The 20,867-nt window shown below is 53.3% G+C and overlaps 1 protein-coding gene across 1 annotated transcript in view; it reads left to right on the forward strand.

Moving 5' to 3' along the window:
- Window positions 1-5,226: 5,226 nt before the first annotated feature.
- Window positions 5,227-20,867, forward strand: part of TPCN1 (two pore segment channel 1) — a gene marked incomplete at its 3' end in the record, with an annotated part of 43,139 nt that continues 27,498 nt past the window's right edge. The window contains exons 1-2 of the mRNA XM_084253383.1: window positions 5,227-5,338; window positions 7,734-7,967. Coding sequence (XP_084109509.1) covers window positions 7,856-7,967 — 112 coding nt within the window. The 5' untranslated portion in view covers window positions 5,227-5,338; window positions 7,734-7,855. The remainder of the gene's footprint in view (window positions 5,339-7,733; window positions 7,968-20,867) is intronic.

Consider the following 20,867-nt stretch of genomic DNA (forward strand, 5'->3'; position numbering starts at 1 on the left):
GAACTGGGTGGTGCAGGGATGAGTTAATAGACAGGACAGATCTTTGGAGAGTTAAAAGCCCTCTTCAAAGGTGAGTGATTATACGTTGAAGGCTCGATCAGGGGGTACATCAGCGACATCAGCCTGAACTCTTCTCACCTAGAGAAAAGGGAAGCGTGGGAGGAATTTAGCAATTGAGCAGGCAGGGGACACTCACCCCTTTAATTTAACTTTTCACTGTCAATCAAGTGAAAACCACAAGCTCAAACCACGGCATTTCTGTCCGACCATCTATGCCCGGAATGCGTTCCGAAGGGATGCCAGGGCCTGCCCAGCCCAGAGGCAGGGAGCATGGGGCTGAGACTGCAGACTTTGTCACTGCTGCTCCCATTGAAAAGGCTATCTGGGACTTTCTGGGTGGAGGGTGACGTCTCGGAAAGGGAACGCGGATTAGACTCTTGCTGTTTACTCCCAACATTGTAATATTCAGACAAGGCATGAGCAGTGACCTCAGGACTCACCCTGTTCCACTCTGGCTTGGCTCGGTTATCCAGTTTCTAGTCTCCTTTCCTCTCAATCATTCTACTGGGGTTGGATGTTACCTTGATTCAACTGGTTAGAAAATTCTGCCAAAGGGCCTCCCTGGTGGCACAGGGGTTAAGTCTCAGCACTATGAAGCTATCTGCAATCACTGTAGCACAAGTTCAATCCCCAGCCAGGGAGCTGACCCACATGGCACAGCAGACCTCTCCTGTCTCCCCACTGCTCCCCTCAGCAGAGTATTTCAGTAGATCTGCCTGTTTTGCTCCCCACTCTGGTGAATCCTCTGGTAAATTCTCTCACCGCCTCCTCCCCATCCTGCACCTCTGGCCTACACCCCAGTTCTTTTATGCATAAATAAATAAAATAAATCTTTAAAAAAAAGAAGAAAATTCTGCCATGACAGCTTCCCTGGTTGCTCAAGAGGCTCAGAAGATGTTTTAAGCAGGGAGTGACCTGCAGCCCGGGGCATTGCGTGGAAGGGCTAGAAGGTGCAAGATGATGAGAGGGTTAGGTTTGGATGACTGTCCCAGTGGCTCTGGGAAGCGACGAGATGGACTCAACTAGGGACAGGGCAAGGAGTGGGCGGAATCAGTGGGATGAGGCGAGGGACTGGGTTTGGGGATGAAAGAGAGGGAGGAGCCAGGGATGTGCTCAGTGTTCCAATGGGGCTGTCAGCTGGGCTGTTGAGGGGTGAAGACCGGAAGAAAATTGGGAGTTGAGAGGTGTTTGCTGATGCTCCCCATTTGCCAAGCTTGAAACTATGGGGCTGGGTGTGCCCAGAGAGGGTGCCCCTTCCTAATTCCCACCAAGGCACCTAGGGAGATGAGCAGCTGCCTGGGCGGGACATCTATGAGGACGATGAGCAGGAGAGGCTGGAGTAGACGTCAGCAAAGCCTGAGAAAGGAGACACAGACCGATGAGAGCTGTCACTACACGGCAGGTGCCTAATGCCACGGTGATGGTGGGGCGGCTGCATCCTCACTGTTGTGAGAAGATTCCTTCTCATTGGCTTCCACCCACCTGTCCTGCCTCTGTATCTCAGAGCCCCCACCCCTGCCCTCATTCTCTGGGCTGCAAACACACTGACCTTCTGGAAAGGCTCAGAATAGAGGGATCTTGACCCACGATGTTCCTTTCAGAAGAAAACCAACTCCCAATGCCTGGATTAGCAATTTGGCATCCTTCAAATCTCAGCCCAAAGTTTGGTACTCATAACAGGTGTAATTCTCCAAACCCCCCTCCCCTCCAACACACACAGGTCTACTGAAGTGTAATTTACACCATAAAATTCACCAACTAAAAGTGTACAAGCCAATGACCTTTTGTAAATGTCCAAAAATATGCCACATCACCCCCAAATTTTCAACCATTCCCCTAAATTCCCGAGAGTTACTTGTAAAAATATTTCTGTTCTTACCACATTTAACTTTTCTGGAGATTTCCTAGAAACGAAATCATAGATGTGGATTCAACCTGGGCTGACTCTGCCCACCAGAGACCTCTGATAATAATTTGGAGAGAGAGTTGGTTGTCACAACGGGGGAGAGTGCTCCTGGTGGGAGCACCTGGTGGGTTGAGGCTGGGGATGATGCCAAAGAAACATCATAGGGTGCACTGGGCTCCCCCACCCCATGACCACCACAAAGAATTATTCAGCCCAAATGCCAATAGTGCCACTATTGAGAAACCCCGAGTTAGCATAATGTTGTGTCTTCTGTGTCTTCTCTGCTTGTATACACAGCCTTCTCTGCTTGTCTACACAGACCCTCAGAGCACGTACCAAGGGCCTGTGGCTGTCTCACTTCCCAGAATTCTAAGCTGCTCATCAGTTGTTGTCCCCCAAAGAGGGCTGTAACCCCGGCCGACTGGAGTTGCTGGCTCCTCCCATTCTCTTGCCACCAAGATCACGCTTTTGCCAACAATCCTCCAAAGCAAGTGAGCGCCATCAGCCAGAGACAGTGAAGCTATGGTTTTCATGGGCTTCCGGCCCTGATGGAATTCATGCCATAGAAATGGGGGAGTGGAACCGGAGAAGCCCTGGTAAATACCCCCCGCACCTGCAAACAAGGTAGTTTTCACCAGTAAATGTTCATTTTGTTGCGTTCCTCTAGTCAAGCTTCATTAGCCTAGACAATGTTCTCTGGTTTTATAGTTGCTTTTTTGGTTGTGGTAAAATATTGGTTACATAAAGTTTAGTATTGTGATCCTTTGTAAGTGTAATTTCCTGGTGGTGCAGGCAGTTAAACACAGCACTGTGAAGCTGTCTGCAGCCTCTGCAGTGTGGGTTTGATCCCAGCCGGCCAGGGAGATTCCCACATGGCGCCGCAGACCTCTCCTGTCGTGCCCACTGCTTCCCTCAGCAGTGTATTTTGGTCCTTCTGCCTGTTCTGCTCCCTGCTCCCTCTCTGGTGAATCCTCTTACCCTCCCGTGCATCTGGCCTGTACCCCGGTTCTTGTATGCATGAATAAATAAATCTTAAAAAAAAAAATTACACTGAACCACCTCCAAAATTTTTTCATAATCCGAAGGGACACTCTGGACCTATTAAATAATAACTCCCTTTTCTCTCCTCCCAGAGGCTCCTGGTAAACACTATTCTGATTTGTCTGTGAATCTGACTATTCTAGATACATTATAAAAGTGGAATTATATAATATTTGTCCATTGCGTCTGGCTTATTTCACTTAGCATTATGTCTTGAAGGTCCATCTACGTTGTATCATGTATCAGAAGTTTGTTCCCCGTTAAGACTGAAATATTCTCCTGTCTGTATATGTTATGTTTCTCATCAGCAATAGACAGTAATTGCTTTTTTTTTTTTAAAGATTTATTTATTTTTATACAAGAATTGGAGTACAGGCCAGAGATGCAGGGGGTGAGAGGACCCACCAGAGACAGAGTGGGGAACAGAACAGACAGATGGACCGAAGTACACTGTTGAGGGGAGCAGTGGGCAAGACAGGAGAGGTCTGTCCTGCCATGTGGGTTTCTCCCTGGCCTGCCAGGAATCGAACTCGTGCTGCAGTGGGCTGCGGATTTCTTCATAGGTTGCGTCTTAACCCCTGCACCACCAGGGAGGCCCAGTATGTGCTTTTTGAAGTGAGGATTTGTCGAACTCCTCAGTCCATCATTCTGGAAGCGAATCTCCACAGGTTTAACTTTACATTTGTATTTGTGTATATGGGTTTGTGTGTATATGCCTATTTAATGTTTTACATATGTTCTATGTGTTTCACTTGGTTAATGACTATCTTCTACATTCAACCCTAAGTTCCATTAGGGGAGAAATGAAGTTTCTTTAATTGAAGGCTCTATCTCCTATCTACTATCTGGTAGTAGGTTCTCAGCAAATACTCATTGAATATATAAATATTTAAGGTCTGGAACAAGATAACTCCCTGGGAGCTGTTAGAAGCAAGAAGAGTGGTGGGTGGACTGTGCTGTAAGGAAAAAATGCTACGCTTTCCTGAGCACTTACTGTGTTGCTCCATGCCAACTCCATTGCTTTGTCTCACAATGAACCCTGTATCTTCAGTATATAAATAAAATTAAATTTTAAGGATGTCAGTCAAGTCCTAAAGGTAAGACAAAACATTGTTGTAATGGGGCCTCCCTGGTGGCGCAGGGGTTAAGATGCAACCTACAGCCTCTGCAGCGAGTTCGATTCCCGGCCGGCCAGGGAGAAACCTACATGGTGGGACAGACCTCTCCTGTCTCGCCCGCTGCTCCCCACAGCAGTGTACTTCAGTCCGTCTGCTTGTTCTGTTCCCCACTCTGTCTCTTGTGAATCCTCTCACCCCCTGCATCTCTGGCCTGTACCCCAATTCTTCTATAAAAATAAATAAATCTTTAAAAAAAAATTGGTGTAATGAAAACTACAAAATCTGCACAAGTGGGGTGCCCTTCAGTGCATGTTCCCGTGGATCACAGCATGCGCCCCAGGTGGAAGGATTCAGAAAGAGTCACCCCCACCACCGAGGAGAAATCAGTTGGTCCTGATGTGACCCCACTTGACCCACGTTTTAAGGATAGCAAAGTGGGATCCTGGAGATGGTGACGACGGTCAGTGTGGAGGCAGGGACACCCCAAGACGTCCAGTGGTTCTCGCAGGTGATTGAGGGGGGCACACGGAGACAGGCCAGACCGGGGGGAGGGGGGGGTCCCCCGGGGCCGGGACGCGGCCGCTGACCGCTCGGGAAGGCCAGAGAGGGCCGGCCGCCGCCCCCCGCCCCCCGCCCCCGGCCCGTCCCCGCGGGTCACTCACCCGCTCCCGGGGGTCCCGGTTTTACTGTCCATAGTTACCTCGGCGGAGTCTCCGTTGCCAGGTGCTCGCCAAGCTCAGAGGCGGGCCCTGGGCCTCCTCCCGCCCCCGGGCCTCGGCGCTCTCCCCGCGCGTCTCCGCGGCGCGGCCAGTCGGAGGCCGCGTCGCCCGCGTCTCGGCCAATGGCAGGGCCCGCGGCGCCCCGGCGGGAGGGGGCGGGGCCTCCTCGCCCCGCCCCTTCCCGAGGAGGCAGGCCCGGAATCCCGCGTCGGCAGCGGGCGAGAAGCCGGGAAGGACGTGAGCGCTGTCCAATCAGAGCTCAGCACGGCTGCCCGGCGGCCAATAGCCGCGGCGGGGCGGGCCTGGCCGGGGCGGCGGCGGGGGCTGTGGGCGGCGGGCGGGCGAGCTGGCGCAGCTGCGCGGGCGGCGGCGGCCGAAGTGGCGGCGGCTTCGGCGGCTGCAGCTCCTCCGGGCCGGGGCTTTGGCGGCGGCGCCGGCGGGCTGAGCTGCGCGGGGCGGAGCGGCGCGCGGGCCGGGCTGCTGGGGCGGTGCGTGTAAGAATCCGAGGGGTGCGAGCGACGGCCTGACGCAGAGGGCAGGGGTCAGGGGTCAGGGGTCGGGGGGGCGGAGGGCGGGGTGGCGGCCGGGCGCCGGGGGCCGGGGGCGCTCCTGGCCAAGTCGCGTCGCGCTTCCCTTCCTCGCGCCCGGGCCGGGGCTTTGCGCCCCCTTCGCCTGCCTCCGACTTCTGGGGCGACCCCCACGCGGGGGCCCGGACCTGGGCGGGGAGCGCGTGGAACGGGACCCCGCTCTCCTCTCTCCCCGCTTCCTCCCTCTCCTGCTCGGTGACCTGCCGCCCTCAGGCGCCCCGCCGGAGGCCAGAGCCCGCCAGGCCGCTGGAGGGACAGGGCGGGGGGCGGACGGCGTGACCCTCCCCCTGGGACCTGTCCGCGGGGCGACCTCCCCGCCGGGGCCTCCGGAGAGAGGACAGGGGAGCAAAGTCGGGGGGCCCGGGCTCCTGCGCTCTGTGACCTTGGGCAAACCCCTCTGTCCCTGGGCCTCACTTTGCCCTTTCTGTAAAGTGCGGGCAGTGGTTGAGAGGCGGGCTCCCTGAGTGCAGGCCTGAGTTGAAGTCTGGGCTCCACCACTCCCTGCTGTTTACTTGTAGGAGGCAAGTTAAGTGGACCCCTCGAAGCCTCGGTTTCTTCACCTGTGAAGTGGGGATGTTAGCTAGATAGGACTTCTCTGCAGCAGCTCTGTGGACACTCTGAGCCACATATTGCTACCCTGGGGCGGGTCTCTCCTGTGCCTTGTAGATGTTCAATGCCTAGCTTGCCTGGCCTCTACTTAGCACACCTCCCCCCAGGTGTGACCATCAAAATATCTTCATTCCCCTGGGGGGCGAAATCACCCCAGTTGAGAGCCACAAAGCTAACACAATGCATGCAAGCAGAGTTATATATGAAACAGTTAAAAAAAAAAAAAAACAAAAACCACTCCCCTTTATAACATATAAAATTAAAAAAATTTCTTAATGAGTTGGAAGGGTTAATAGAGCCTCCCTCCTTCAAAATAACTCTTCAAGAGAATGGCAAGTTGTTGATAATTGTCAAGCTGAGTGGTGGAATGCAAGGAATTTCATTTACACGTTCTCTTTACTTTTGAGTTGTGTTTGAAAATATCTGTGATAAAAAGTTAAACAGAAAAGAAAAAGCACATAATTCTTAAGACAGCCTGATGATAGCATCTCATTTGGGATTTCCTCCTCTGTCTCCCCACTACTGATATTTGCAAAGCAAAAGAAATCCCCAGAACTGGAGGAAATGTCAAAAAAAATTCTTACAGGAAGTTTGCCCGGCAGAGAGCTACAGGCACAACAGCAAGCAGAGTGGGACTCACTTTTGCTGCTGTTTTCAGAAGGTACTGCCACACGGGAACCTGTCAAGAAGGAAATTGTCCCGATGCCAGGTTGCCATTCACTGGGTTAGTTTGGAGGCAAAGTTGAGCCCAGAAGGCCATAGTTTAGGGAAGGTCCTGTTGCTGTTTCCAAGTTCAAAGGTCTGCCTTCAGATCTGCTGAGTCTTTGCTTTTCTTCTGGTCCTCCGCAGCGGAAATGGGAATGTGTATAAATAGGAACTGTAACAGGCGAGTCCTGAGGGTTTGGGATTGGGAGGTCAGAATGAGCACTTCTGCTATGCGACCGTGGAAGTTGTTTAAAAAAATAACTCTTGTGTTCTTTTCGCCTTCCTCCTCAAACACCTAAATCTGGGAGAACAACATCTATAAAAGAGGGGTGTGGGCAGGTATGAATAACCCGGCACACTAACTCTTTACACGCCTTTGGAGTCTAAATGCCAAGGATGCGACGTGGAGGGATTGTAGTGGCCTGGAACGGGTCTGCAGGCAAAGGGCAGAGTTTAGAGTGGTGGGTTCTTGGGCAAGTTACTTAACCTCTCTGAGCCTAGAAAGTCTCTCTTTGTAACATAATAAATGTTACACAGGGCTTAATAATCTTACCTATCACGAAGTTGCAGTCAGCTTTTAAAATTGCTAGAAGAGCCCCTGGTTATGTCTTAAGTACCCACTGAGTATTAACCTCTGTTATCTGTAAGGTGGTATTTTACCTCAAGTCCCTAAAATCTTTAACAAAATCACAACACAAACAAGTATAAAGGAGGGCGGGGAGCAAAAGCTATTAATCATATCTCAGTCTCCAGGCATAGTGAATCTCCCCATTTTTTAGGGCTATTTTACTATAATATGCTTCTTTTCCTATTGAGATATATTCCACATACCATAAAATCCACCATTTTAAAGTGTGCAATTCAGTGGTTGGTTTTTAGCATATTCACAAGGTGCTGCAGCCAGCACTGCTAATTCCAGAACATTTTCATTGGTAGGGGTTGAATTTGAATAATTGTCTTTCTTTTTTTATCCTCTAAGCCCTAGAAGATGCCTCTAATGGCGGAGTTCCTGAGAAGCACCCGTGGGTCAGTGGCTTTGAAAGGGAGCCCAAGCCAGAGCCTATTTAAAGCCCTGGACATCACATCCTGAGGGCTGCAGGAGAGGAGAGCATGGCTGTGAGCTTAGATGACGACGTTCCCCTCATCCTGACCTTGGACGAGGGTGGCATTGCCCCTCTGGTTCCCTCCAACAGCCTGGGCCAAGAGGAGCTGCCGAGCAGAAGTAAGTGGTGGTATGAGCTGGGGTGGGGGCAGTTCAACTTTTCTGTTTCGGGGTGAGATTTGAGACCTTGGTGGTCTGAGAGTAGAGGCATCTATCCTAATGCCCGATCCCACAGCTGAACTCCAAGTTCTGATACAGAAACTACTGTGAGCCTTGAGGTCCTAATCTTGTAGCCACAATTTCTGGATGCTTCCAGGGACTGGCCTGCCTTCTTGGGGCCCTCGCTTCCCTCAGCACCTTGGCTCTCTTGTACCCGAGGCACCCTGGCTTTGTTGTGGATGCTCGGTGGGTACCTCAGGCAAACCTGCTCCTTGGCTAACTTCCCTGGCCTGCCCCATGTGAAGAGAAAAGAAAGTGATTTTAATGCCGGCCTTGGGCCTCTGAGAGTGTTCCAGTCCGAGCCTCTGGCAGGAGAGCTGCGTTGACTGCTTCTCCCTCACAAGCTCAGTCCCAGCACCCACAGGACAGCGGGCGGGGGCTGGCGTTTACCATGGACCATTGATTTGAGGGTTTGAGGTTTTGTTTGTCTTCCTCTAAACCAAAGCCTAGCACAGCGGGAACCCAAGAGAGGTGGCGAGCTTTAAATTTTTTAAATTTTAAGTGTGTTTCTGGCAGAATGAAAGGCCTTAAAAACCTTTCTGGTCCTTGTCCCGAAGCCATTTGCTTCATTTGCTCAGGCCTTGGGCTCAGGAGAGGCTCAAAATAACCTGCCTTTTATGGGGGTTCCTGAGACATGGTGCTCTAGGGTCTCCCTAGCAAGTCATGCTCCGCGCGCCAGCCAGCATGCCTCAGCCAGGCAGAGATTTTGCTCTTGTCCAGGTAACAGGAGAAGATGTGGGTCCAGGAAAGTGGAGTCTGGCTCTCCCGTCGCCTTTGTCCAGAGAGGACATAGTTGTTTAGTGGGGAGCAAGGCAGACTCCCCTGGAAGCGATGAAGGAGAAGAGTCTCCTGTAGATGGGGCTGCAGTGGGGGGCCTGGTTCCCTACAAACTGGCTTCACCCTTTCTCCTTTTTTTACATGTTCACCCCCATGTAGGGTGGCAATGCAGGGTGTTCCAAGAGGGTTAAATTGTAGGCCAGATTTCCTGCTAAGCTCTGTTCGGAGTCAGAAAGCAGTGGCACTTCTTCTGTGCCCACCGTTGGCACGCCAAGTGTTTGGGCTCTGTCCTGCTGTTTTCAGTGAGATCCTTTTGCGAAGTTGGCAAAAGGATTATCCCTGTTTTGCTGAGAAATAAGCCTTGGGTCATAGAGGTTCAGTAACTTGGCTGAGCTCATACAGCCAAGCCAACAGTTGAGCAGACTTGAACCCAGGACTGTCTGAATCCAAAGTTCTTTCCCTCTTCATCGCCCCTGCTTCTGTCCTCCTCCTCTTTTCTTCACAAGCCCTTCATAAATGTGAGTGCTGATTTTGATGTATGTTATCTCATGATACAACCTCAAGAGAGAGTTATTATTGTCTATACTTGTCAGCCTCAGAGAGGTTAAGTGACTTGTCTAAAGTCACTCAGCTGGTAAGCAGCACTGCCTTGCTGACCTTCCTACTCATGCCCCTATGTAAGGTGCTTTGGGGATAGAAATGTCATTAAATGTGACAAGGTCTTGGGTTCCGAATAGATTAGATACCCCCTGGAGAGGGAAGCCATTCCATTCCATCTCTGTCCAGCAAGGGAATGGACTGGGAGGAGGGTGCTTGACATACTAAGGCATGGATCATTCTGGAAAGAGCCAGGCTCAAGATTCTAGTTTAGAATCCTGGGCATTGTCACGGGTACCACTTTCACATCTTCCAAAGCAGAGCTGATGGTGGGTGTTTGCTCTTGTGGGATCAAAATGGGAAGAGCACCCTAGTTCTATGTTAAATCAGATGTTGATGAGTAGGAAATAGGCCAGAGAGACAACGTAAATAATCTTGGCTAGGCTGCTGATGCCACTGTTCTTCTCTGGATGAAGTTGGTGGCTATTTCGATTTGTTGCTTAAGAGAAATGAAATGTAAAAGTGTAGAAGGTTGGAGCCTCCCTGGTGGCTCGAGGGGTTAAGACGCAACCTATGAAGCAATCTGCAGCCACTGCAGCCTGAGTTCGATCCCCGGCCAGGGAATAACCCACATGGCACAGCAGATCTCTCCTGAGTCGCCCACTGCTCCCCTCAGCAGTGTATTTCAGTCAGTCTGCCTGTTCTGCTCCCCTCTCTGTCTCTGGTGAATCCTCTCACCCACCCACCCCCCCCCCACACCTCTGGCCTGTACCCCAGCTCTTGTATGCATAAAAATAAAATAAATCTTAAAAAAAAAAAAAAGTGTAGAAGGTCCAGGGAAATTGTGCTTTCTGCACCTCACTCTCCTCCCTTGCCCCCTTACTAGGTCCTTTGCTAAAATCTTGAAGAACTAATGGATGTTCTCCACCAGGCCTGGCTGGGAGAATTGTCAGGGGGTCTCTGAGGAAAGAAGACGCTTTGGAGGAGCCCCCTCTGCTTTCCGTGAGGCCTTGGCTTTGGCTTCGTGCTTAGGTTTGGCATTTGCCTTCCACCCAAGTTCCCTGTTCTTGCCGTCTGTCTGAAACACAAATCTGACCTAGTTATTTCCCCAGCTTAAAGTTCCTGGACCTTCCCATCCCCTGGAGGATGCAAGCTAAGCTCCTTGGTCAGCCTGGGGGCCCTGCATATGCCTTTATCTTCTTGCCCAACCGGTCCCATTTCTTGCCTTCCCCACAATATCACATTGCTTCTAGTTTGAGAATCCCTGGGCATTCTTTCCAAGCCTCCCTGCCTTTCTGCCTGAGCTCTGCTGTGCAGAATGCCTTCTTCATACTCTTGTTTGCTCTGAGCTCCAGTTCTGTCTTGAAAGTCTTGCCCACAATCCCATCTCTTTGAAGCCTTTACTGAGCTCCCCTCCCCCATCCTGAGTGCTGATAGGGCTAATTACTTAGTCTCCTTTGCTGCTTTGGTATCTAGATTACACTTCCGGCCCCCCCCCCAACCGGTAGTTTCCTGTGTGGTGGCTATGGACTGGGAGGAACCATCTGGTCACCTGGTGGCCCTGGATCACTTCATCTTTGTACCACCTACCTGGGTGACTAAATAGGCAGGGTCTCAACCTTGATGGGCCTAGTCAAGCTAGCTGCGTTGCTGGGCCCTGGCTCTCTGAGGTGGGCAGCCTTGTCAGCCTTGTCTCCCACCAGTGATTTGAGTCTCATGTTGCCCAGCGCAGCTGACTGTGCTTGAGGCCACCATCACCATCCCTGGTTCTTGGCTGATATAAATGTTGGAGGATTTAAAGAGTTGGCAAAAGGCCCTCAACAGAGTTGTTAGTGACGTGGGCATGAGCTTTTGAGGACAAAGCCAGCTTCCGAGGGGTGCCCGCCCTGCCCCAGGTTGCTGTCTGAGCTATTATGTGCTCTTGGCCTTAGTCAGCTTGAGCTCTAGACTACAGGCGGGGGGGCTCCATCATCAGGAATTTACTGTTTCGTGGTTTTGGACACTCGCAGTGTGGAGATGTCAGCAGTTTGGTTTCCTCCAAGGCCTCTGTCCTTGGCTTGTGGGCGGCAGCGTCTCCTGTGTCCTAAAGTGTGCTCCTTGCTCTGCACTTGAGTCCTTAGGACCCCAGGCAGATTGGCCTAGGGTCCCCCCATATGAATTCACTCTACTTTGATTACCTCTTAAAGATTACAGCTCCCCAAACCAGTCACATTCTGAGGGCTTCAACATGGAAATTTTAGCGGGGTAGGTTCAGCCCGTAATACTCCTGCCTGTTCCTCGGATGCAGGCACCCTGGAATCAGGTGGTGTGCCTCGGCCTCTCTGCTGGGGCTGGCCTGCACCGGGCATTCTCCCTGCAGGAAACTGGAGGCTTGGGAGCTTCCTTATAGGGGTAGGGATGTATTTTATCTAAGACTCAGATGTCTCTGGGTCTCTGGGCTGCAAGCATCGCTGCAGAAATGCTAATGAATGACTCATGGGCAGAAGATGTCAGGTTGATAATGGCAGCAGGTATGAGCAAAGGTATTTAAGCCTGGAAATCAGAAATAACCTTGGCGACAGTCTCTGAGGCTGGCATTTGACTGTGAAGTTTAGAGGTGGCCCATCCGCATTGGGCTTCAGGCCACGGTCTAGATGCCTCGTTCAGGGAGGCATGAACACTGCCCAATACACAGGGCTTTGCAGGGAGATGCTAGGTATATGCAGCTTTTGCTTCTCGTTGCCCTTATACCCAACAGCTGCCCAGGATGCCTCTTCTGGTGCAAAAAGAATCAGGGCAAATGGGGAGGGACTGAGGCTTGAGCAGGGCGTGGCCCGTCAATGGGCTGCTTAGTGCTGGGCGGTTTGGGGTTTCCAGGGCATGAGAGACATAGGGACAAGGTCTGAGCAACTCCAGGGCAAACTTTCCATTGTGGGAATCGAAACACCTGTGGTTCTCTCCTTGGCCAAGTGTCCCTGGGGTATTTGCCAGAGTGAACCCCAAAGGACGCATGCAGCTCTTGTTACTTGTGGTACACCCCGGGGTGGTGGAGTGGGGAAGTGGGTGGGCTTGGGTCAAGCTGCAGGCTTCCAATTCTACCCGAGCATGGGACTCAGTGCCTCTGAGCCTCAGCCTCCCCATCGGGGTCTTGATAGCCTGTCCCACAGAGAGCCTCAGGGAGTTAGTGAGATCCCCTTTGTGTGGTCCCTGAGAAGTGCTGGCCTGTTGTCGGTGTTACCGTCATGACTGGAGTCAGTGGAGTCAGGCCGTTTCCTTGGAATTCCGTCGCACCCAAACGGGGGTCCTGAACCCAGGCCAGGATCCCAATCCTTTTTGCCTCCCCCCAGCATGGCAGGTGGCCACCGCTGCTCCAGGAAGCAGAGGCAACTAGACAGCTGGAGACCAAACAGCAATTAGACTTCACAGCCTCCCAGGGAGCTTGGGCATTTGTCTCCAATGGAGTCATTGCCGGGGCTTTCTTAGGGCTTCGCATAGGCAGAATGTGGGTGTCACCAGACCGGCGGAGGCACCAATTAAAATGAGCAAGCACCAGACATGCTGGGTTCCAGCCTCGTCCCCAAGATGGGAAGCCTTTCGCTTCCCAGGCCCTCTGAGTCTTCATGGGGGGACCCTGTCTGTTGCCTCGGGCCCCCCGCCATGAAATGCCATCTCTCCCCTCTGCATGAAAGCTGCTGCGTCCAAATGCTGGTGGTGGCAGCTGGGTGCAGGCTGAAGCGCCCGCTGCACTGCTCACTCCCCGTCGCTGCAGGGAGGTGTAAGTTCACATTCGCTCTGAGGGCGTTTCATGAGCCAGAACAGTCAACCAGCCTCCACGCGGAGGCGAGGCTCGTGGGTGGGCTCGATGGCTCCCAGCGTGGGGCCTCCCTGGCTTCTGGTGGCAGTGCCCATGCGGGCCTGCCTTGAATTACAGCACAGCAGCCCAGGGAGGAGACCCTGCTCTTCAGAGGCCAGGCCGAGGGACCTGGAGGGATGTTGGTCCCAAGACCATCCATCCCATACTCTAGCCCAGGAAGCCTGTGTGGAGCTCTCCTGTCTTACCCCTTTGCTGGGTGACTCCCCTGATTTGGACATTCCTGCCCCTTCCCTGCTCTCCCCTGCAGCCCAAGCTGAGTTAGGTCATTCACAGTGCAAATAACGGCTCTCGGATGCTGAGTCCACACCATGTGCTGGGCAGTGTCTAGAACCCCTGGATTGTGCTTTGCTTCTTTGTGGGTGTTCCCAGCAGATCCGGGTGATCAGTATATCCTCCAGCAGCAGCAAAACTCAGGGCCCAAGAGATTGAATTTCCCCAGGATTGGATGACTCGGAAGGGCCGTGGCATCCCCTGAACCCACCCGACTGAATTGCAGAACTCAGCCTAAGAGGGAAGGCACCGCCCACTCGCAGGGGAGAATGAGTTCACCTGCACCCTTGGGCTCTGTATCCCACCCTGGGAGCCAGCCCCAGGAAGACGACCCTGGCAGACCCAGGGGGCAGGAGACAAAGTACGGGGAGGAGATGGGCCTTCAGCCTCCATCTTCTTTTCCAGAAGGAAGTTGGTTTCTATCTTTATCATAGTGCTTTCTTTTAAACAAAGCTTTTATTTTCTACCAGGCATGTTATTTTAAATCAGAGTTCCATACCTGGAGTTCTTTTCATAGTATAAAAATAGCAAAGCCAATGGGGTTCCGGGGTAAGTGGCGTTGATTCTTCACCAAGAAACTAGAAGACAAGTAAAAAAAAACCTGACTGCACGGGCTGCCCGTGATTTCGCCCCCGCGGTGAGACCACAGCTTTCTCCTGCCACCCGTCCTCCCCAGCACTTCCTTCCCGGCTCCTTCTCTCCTTCCTCTGGCGGCTCACGTGGCTCTCCCTGCTGGAGGCCTGTTTCTTCCCATTCTTTCTTCTTATCTGCTTCCTATCCAACTTTGTCTTGTCTTCTCATTTCCTGGTTATTGGATCCGGGCTGTGAATTTCTTTTTCCAGCTTCGACTGGGGAGGTATAGGGATTAGATTCCTCCCTGGAGACTGGGAGGTATGTGGAAACTGCCAGAATGAACTATAGTGGAAAGACCAGCTTTGGCATTGTTCCCTCCTGTGTATCTCCCTGACCACACTCTGCACTTCCCAGGGCAGGAGGTCTGTATGGACCCAGGCTCAGTGCAGTTCCAGCCTCAAATGGCTGGACCACACCGGACCCATGAGCAGCGGGTGAGTCAGGAGAGGTCTACTGCACCATGTGGGTTGCTCCCTGGTCAGGGATCGAACTTGTGCTGCAGAGGCTGCGGATTGCTTCATGGTGTGGTGCTTAACCCCTTGCGCCGCCAGGGAGGACCCTATGAGTATTTTCATGGGCTCACTGGGCCTGGGCGCAGGCAGGTCCCTCTGTATTATTAGAAACTCCCGCAGTGGACCAGGCCAGGAAGAAGCAGTTGGTGAAAGAAGAGCATGGCCAGATGAATTTGTTCTGCTGTGGCTGGCCGTGGCCCCGCAGGCCTCCTATCCCAGTCTGTGGCCTTTTCAGCAGCAGCAGGGACCCCTCTCCTGACTTACTAAGATGCGGCTCCTGGCTGTATCCGGGAGATAAGTTTCTGCTGGCTCCCGGTGCATGGGTACAGCCCTAAATAAACAACTCATTCTAATTGAGGTTTGATGAGGAAGTTCTCAATCTGCTCAGCCAGGAAGCACAGGTCTGACTTTCTCTCTCCCTTAAGATAAAGCCTGAGCACTCATTTCCCCTCCCCAGGGAAAGGGAGAGTGGATTCATAAACACCCTCATGGGTGGCAGAATCAGCATGTCAGCACACAACCACAGGCAGGGGCTTTGGATTATGGGTTAAAAGACTAGTTGCAATAAAGTAAAAATCAAAATCAACAAGCAGCTATAGACCAGAGACATACTACAGTGGGGGGCAGGGGGAGGAGAAGAGGGATTAGGGTCAGAAAAAGGGGGTGCAATTGTATGGGGAATATAACCAAAGTGAAAATGCATATATTATGCAAAAATGAAAAATAATGTAAGAATTATATAAAATAAAATAATTCATTAAAAAACAAAATTTTTCATCTCTTTCCCCGCGTGTTTTAGCTGCAGGAGCAAGAGCGGCATTTCACGTGGCCTTTTGGCTTTTCTTCTAAGACCTGATTTCGGGGCTTTGTTTCTCTAGGGGAGAGTCTTGTCTCCTCGGTGGACTTGCGTGTGCATCTGGAACCCTTGCCTGTCTCCCCCGGGAGCTCTCTTTGGGTCCCACCTCCTTCTCGTCCCCACGGTGGGAGAATTCTTTCTTTGAGTAAAGTCTGCCTCACGGCCATCGCCACCCTCTCCTGTTGGAGGCGGCAGGCGCTGTGACAGCGATCGGTTGCAAGCGTGTGTGCAGCGAGGTCTGTGTCCGTGGTTTATCCGCATAGCCCTTGCCCGGGAACACTCTTGAACTGCATTTCTCAGCTGGGCACTTCGAGGCGTGGAGAGGGCAGTGACCCAAAAGGCAGATGTTGGGGCAGGGGGGCTTATTTCATTCATTTGTTCAGCAAATATCAGGGTGCTGTTGCGTACCAAACAGGCACCCGGGCAGATGTGTAGGGTGCCCTCATCACCAAGTCTGCCACCTCGGTTTGCAGGCCTTGCCCAGAGGGAGCATTGCTCCTCCTAGGTGCTACTGGCCTTCAAAGTTTCATTCACCTCCCCACGTTGTTAAAGAAACCAAACACACTCGGTGAGGGTGAAGCCAAAGTTCTTGGGTCAAATGAGACACTGAGTGTCTGCCCCTCCCTTTGGGCCTGGCCCCAGATGTCTGGCAGCAGCCCTGGCACTTTCCATGCCATGAGAAGTTTCACCCCGTTTATTGACTCCTGGCTGACTCCACCCCAGAAATCAGAACCAATGAGTCAAACAGCTTCAAGCATGGGGCTGCTCGTATGATCGCATGTATATAACAACTGCCCGTAGTTTTTCATTTACATCACTTGCACGGCCACGCCTCCCCGTGAGCCGCCCGCTCTGACATGGCTGCAACAGCTTCCTCCAGCGGCAGGCCTTTGTCCTCTTTCTCCTCAGAGCCCCCGCGCCCCCCGGGCCACTCAGGACAGTGGCTGCAGGACGAGAGGCCTCACTCTCGCTCTCCACGTGCCGAGGCCCCTGGCCCTCCTCCACCTAAGAGGGAGAGAGTCAATGAGTGTCTTAGGCACTGAATCAGGGTTGGCTTTGTGCCATGATGGATTCCTAAAGGTGGTGAGGAAATGGAATCTTGGTAGAGGAGTTTGGCAAAGCCACCTGGCATGGGTGGTTCATACCACTCCCTTCCTCCAGCTTAGGATGGGGCTTTTGTAAATCACAGTCTCTTCCCTAAGGCTTAACCTGTCTGGATTTCTTGCTGGCATGGCTGTGACGCCCTCTGAGGTGGCGAGGTTGGAGAGGGCAGGGAGGCGCGGAGCCCAGCCCAGTGTCACGCCTGGCTGGGTGCTGTTGTTTTGGGCGCCGAGGATTACACAATTGTGCCTCTGTCCAGAAGTACAAGTTCTGCAGAGCCAGGGCCCAAGTCCTTTCTACCCATACCCCGGGCATGTAATAAACACATGAAGTCACGCATCTGGGAGTGAGTCACCAGGTCCCAGAAACACAGGGTCTCACGTGATGCTGTCTGTCATAGCTTGGCCAGTCCCCAGAGACCTCCTGGGTGACATGGAGGGGCCTGGCCCATGCCTGCCCCTGAGCAGCCTGCTCCCCAGAGGCTTGGTTCTCTGCTTTAGTGCTTGCTCTCTCTGGGAGCCCACACAGCCCTGGAGTCCACACGGTCCCGTCGTCATGCTTTCAACGTGGGATGCCCCGTACCCACCTTCCCTCACGTCTGAGCCTCCCCCTGCCCCCCCTCCCCAGCTCTGCCATTCCACTTGTGGGCTGCCTTTTTCTCAGTAATCTCTCTTTTCGTTAGCTTGGGCTTTTTCCCTATTCTTTTAGCTTTGCTGAAAACCAGCTCGGGCAGAGCTGCTGTGCTCAGCGCGGCTAATGGCTTGGAGTGGCTCCAGGCTGCCGGGTGCATTGGCTTTCGCTCGTGGGTGGTCATGACGGGTGTGATGTCTTCTCTCTGTGACTCTCAAGGGCCCCCTCTTCTTGCGGGCTCGGCTGCCCACACTTGGCCGGCCTGCCTTGTCGTGTAGAGTCGTAGTTTTTACTGTGTGCCCAGGAGCCAGGCTGGCACCAGAGCCCGTCCAGCCTCCCAGCCAGTTGGCCCGCTTGGTTTGGTGGCCTGTCATGTGGAGCCATTTGGAGGCCAGAGACTGTCCCAGGGGGTGTAGGGGCTTCCAGGTCTGGCGATGGGGGAGGGGGGCTGGGGAGACTCTCAGATGGTTAGAAGTGCGTGTGCTGGGAGTGGTGGCACCTGCCATGCTCTGCCTCATTCAGCCTTCATCTCCAGCAAGGCTGGGGCTGACTTTCTGGCATCGTCTCTGGGTAGCCAGGCAACCTTGAACGAGCAGCTAAGCTTCGATTTCTTCCTAGTTTTAGTTTCTTCGTCTGCAAAATGGGGGATGGCATGTCTCCATGCAGGGCTGACATGAAGACGAATGGGGAGGGTTAAGCTGTGATCTCAGGGTACCACCTCAATGAACAGAAATTTGCAAGTATCCTGGTTTCATTGTCAGCCAAGCAGCAGCGTCCCTTTCCCCAGCCAGTAACATAAGGACTCCTCGTTGAGGGTCTGTGCTCTTGTTCCCTTTGCTGGTGTCCTCTGGCTTCCCCTCAGAAGGATTATTAACGGCTTTTTAACCTTTTTTTTTTTTTTTAGATTTATTTATGTATGCGTACATAACTGGGGTACAGGCCAGAGGTGTGGGGGGCGGGGAGGTGAGAGGATACACCAGAGACAGAGTGAGGAACAGAACAGGTAGACTGACGAAATACACTGCTGAGGGGAGCAGTGGGTGAGTCAGGAGAGGTCTGCTGCGCCATGTGGGTTGCTCCCTGGCCAGCTGGAGATTGATCTCGGCTGCAGTGGCTGCAGATAGCTTCATAGGTTGCGTCTTAACCCCTTGCGCCACCAGGGAGGTCCCTTTTAACCTTTCTTAAGGTGCCTGTAAGTGACCAAGGCGGGGACAATGTCAGCTTCCACGACCACCTTCCTGGGCACTGCAGAATGGCTCATGCAGCTCCATCTCCTGCCTCCTGCTTCTGACGGCTTCTGCTTAGTGTTCTTTGTTTGTGATGCGTCTTTGGGGCTGCCTTCCACACTCGGCAGAAAGGGAAACTGAGGAAAGAGGAAGCAGGGTCAGAGCCCAGTGCTAGGCCACTGACTGCAGGAGCAGCAGCAGCCAAGCTGGGTCCCTGAGAAGTGGCTGCAGCCATCCGCTCTCTGCAGGGTTCTAGGCTCCTCCCAGCTGGGGCAACCCCAGGCCTGTGTGTCCCGCCCACCTCCTCCCCTTTCATGCTTATCTCCCGGGAACCTCTAGCAGCTGCAGAAGATCCAGATGCCTGGGTGTGGCTGAGTTTGTGTCTGCTGGGGTATTCCGGGTAGGGACGTTTGTCCTCGCTCAGTGAACACCATCCGCTGAGCCAGCAGGGCCTGGTGACCGGCGAGTCTCACGGCCAGACCTGGTCCTCCGGGCCCGCGTGCTTGCTGGCCTCTTGCAGGAGCCCGGGGAGGCCAGAATGTGGAGAAAAGTGCTTTTCATCTCCATGTGCTCCCGCGCACGCGGCACAATTAGCATTTCTGATGCTTCCAAGTGAATATGGGACAGATGCTCACGCAGGTGCCGCGCTCTGCTCTGGGAAAACAGAGCGGAGTTTGTGTGTGTGCACGTGTGTGAAACGCAGGCCTTTGAGATGCGCGCCGTCCTTACAAATGTTTTTCCAAAGCCTCCGAAGCACTTTGTGCACCACAGGCTCTCAGGGGTGGGTGGGAGAGAAGGCCCTTCGCCTTGGAATCAACCTGTTACCACCGGAAAAGGGAGGACACTTGCAAGCCAGGCCTTGAAATTCTCAGACTACAGATGGAAAAATCAAGCCCTCCCACCTCACCAGGTTCCCTGCGGGACACGGGCCAGCTGCTCGTTCTCTCTCTGCTTGGGCAGAAGGGGTGTGGCGGGGTGGGCAGTGGCCAGGCACAGTCTCCTCTCCAAGGCAGGTGAGAGGCTGGAAGTGACCTGGCCAGTCAGCTGCGCGCGCTCCCCTGGGGAAGGATCTTCCCCAGGCAGAAAGCCTGCATATGGGGTCCCGATGTTCGCCCAGATCAACCACCTTGCCTGTGTGGGCGTTTCCAAAAGGTTCACCTGCTCAAGTTGCTTGTCTGGTAGAACCCAGTAGTGGGGTCCAGGTGCCTTCAACTGGCTGACAGCCCACCCGCTGCTCGCACACCACAGCAGTTGGGGGGCAAGGGCGAGCCCTCAGGCTGCCTGGGCTGGAACCCTATTCTGGCTACTTCCTCGCTGCGTGACCTTGGGCACATCGCGGTGCCTCTCTGAACCTTAGTTCCCCTTCAGTGGCCTGAAGCTGGTAGCTGGTTCCCCAGACTTTTTTAGACTTAGCAGCATTAGCAAAGGTAGGCCCTTTAAAAGGGGGTCTGGTGGTGCGTGCGAGCAGTGTGTGTTCTTCGCCTCCAGGACTGCCGCGTCTCTGGCTCTTTAAGCATCAGGGGTACTGAACCCTCCCTCAGTTTCCCAAGCACACCTGCTGTTTGCTTCTCTGTGCTTTATGTGTGATCTCTGTTTCTGGAATGTACCCCTCACCCCACTCCCACCCACCTGTGGACATGCCTTCAGCCTTCAGAAGTCAGCACAGGTGTGTCTCCCTGCCTCCGCCCAGCAGCTGGGGGAGGGGAGATGCCACACTCTTCTCTAGGCCCTTGTGACTAACAAATGACTTCAGTGCTCTGGAATCACGCTGCTGCTTTCACCTTGGGGTTGTAAGCTCCATGAGGCACCTACTGGATACCAGACATCATGGCTTGAACAAAATGATGCCTGGCATCCAGTAGGTGCTCAATAAATGTCTCCTCAATTAAGCCATGTTTGCTTATAGCCTTAGAAAGTTAGCCTTTTAAAATTTCACCCTTTTTCTCCTCAAAGTCATCACTTGATTTTTTTTGTAAGACCAGAGCTGCTCTCAAGGTCACGTTCACGGCCTCAGGATGCGAGTGCCCTGGGCAGTGCGCTGAGGACAGGACCCGCTCTCCTAGAGCACTAAGCTTGCTTCTGGCCCTTCTCCCCTGCTGTCACCCCTCCTGTCTTTCCATACTCTGCTTATAGCTGCCTCTCCCTACTTCTAACCATTTCCCCTTCCAGTTCAAGTCCCTTCCATGGCTGGCTTCATGTCTCTGCTGGGACTCCCTCTGGATTTGGCCACCGTCAGCTGGCTGGAAGCAAACTGGAGGAGGTACAGCGCATTACCCCAGCCACTTCTGACTAAGCCCGCTCCTTCTAGAATACCGCTTGACCCCTGCCCCGGCATGGGTGACCCTT

This window comes from Talpa europaea (assembly GCF_964194135.1).
Source record: "Talpa europaea genome assembly, chromosome: 14".
Classification (NCBI taxonomy): domain Eukaryota; kingdom Metazoa; phylum Chordata; class Mammalia; order Eulipotyphla; family Talpidae; genus Talpa; species Talpa europaea.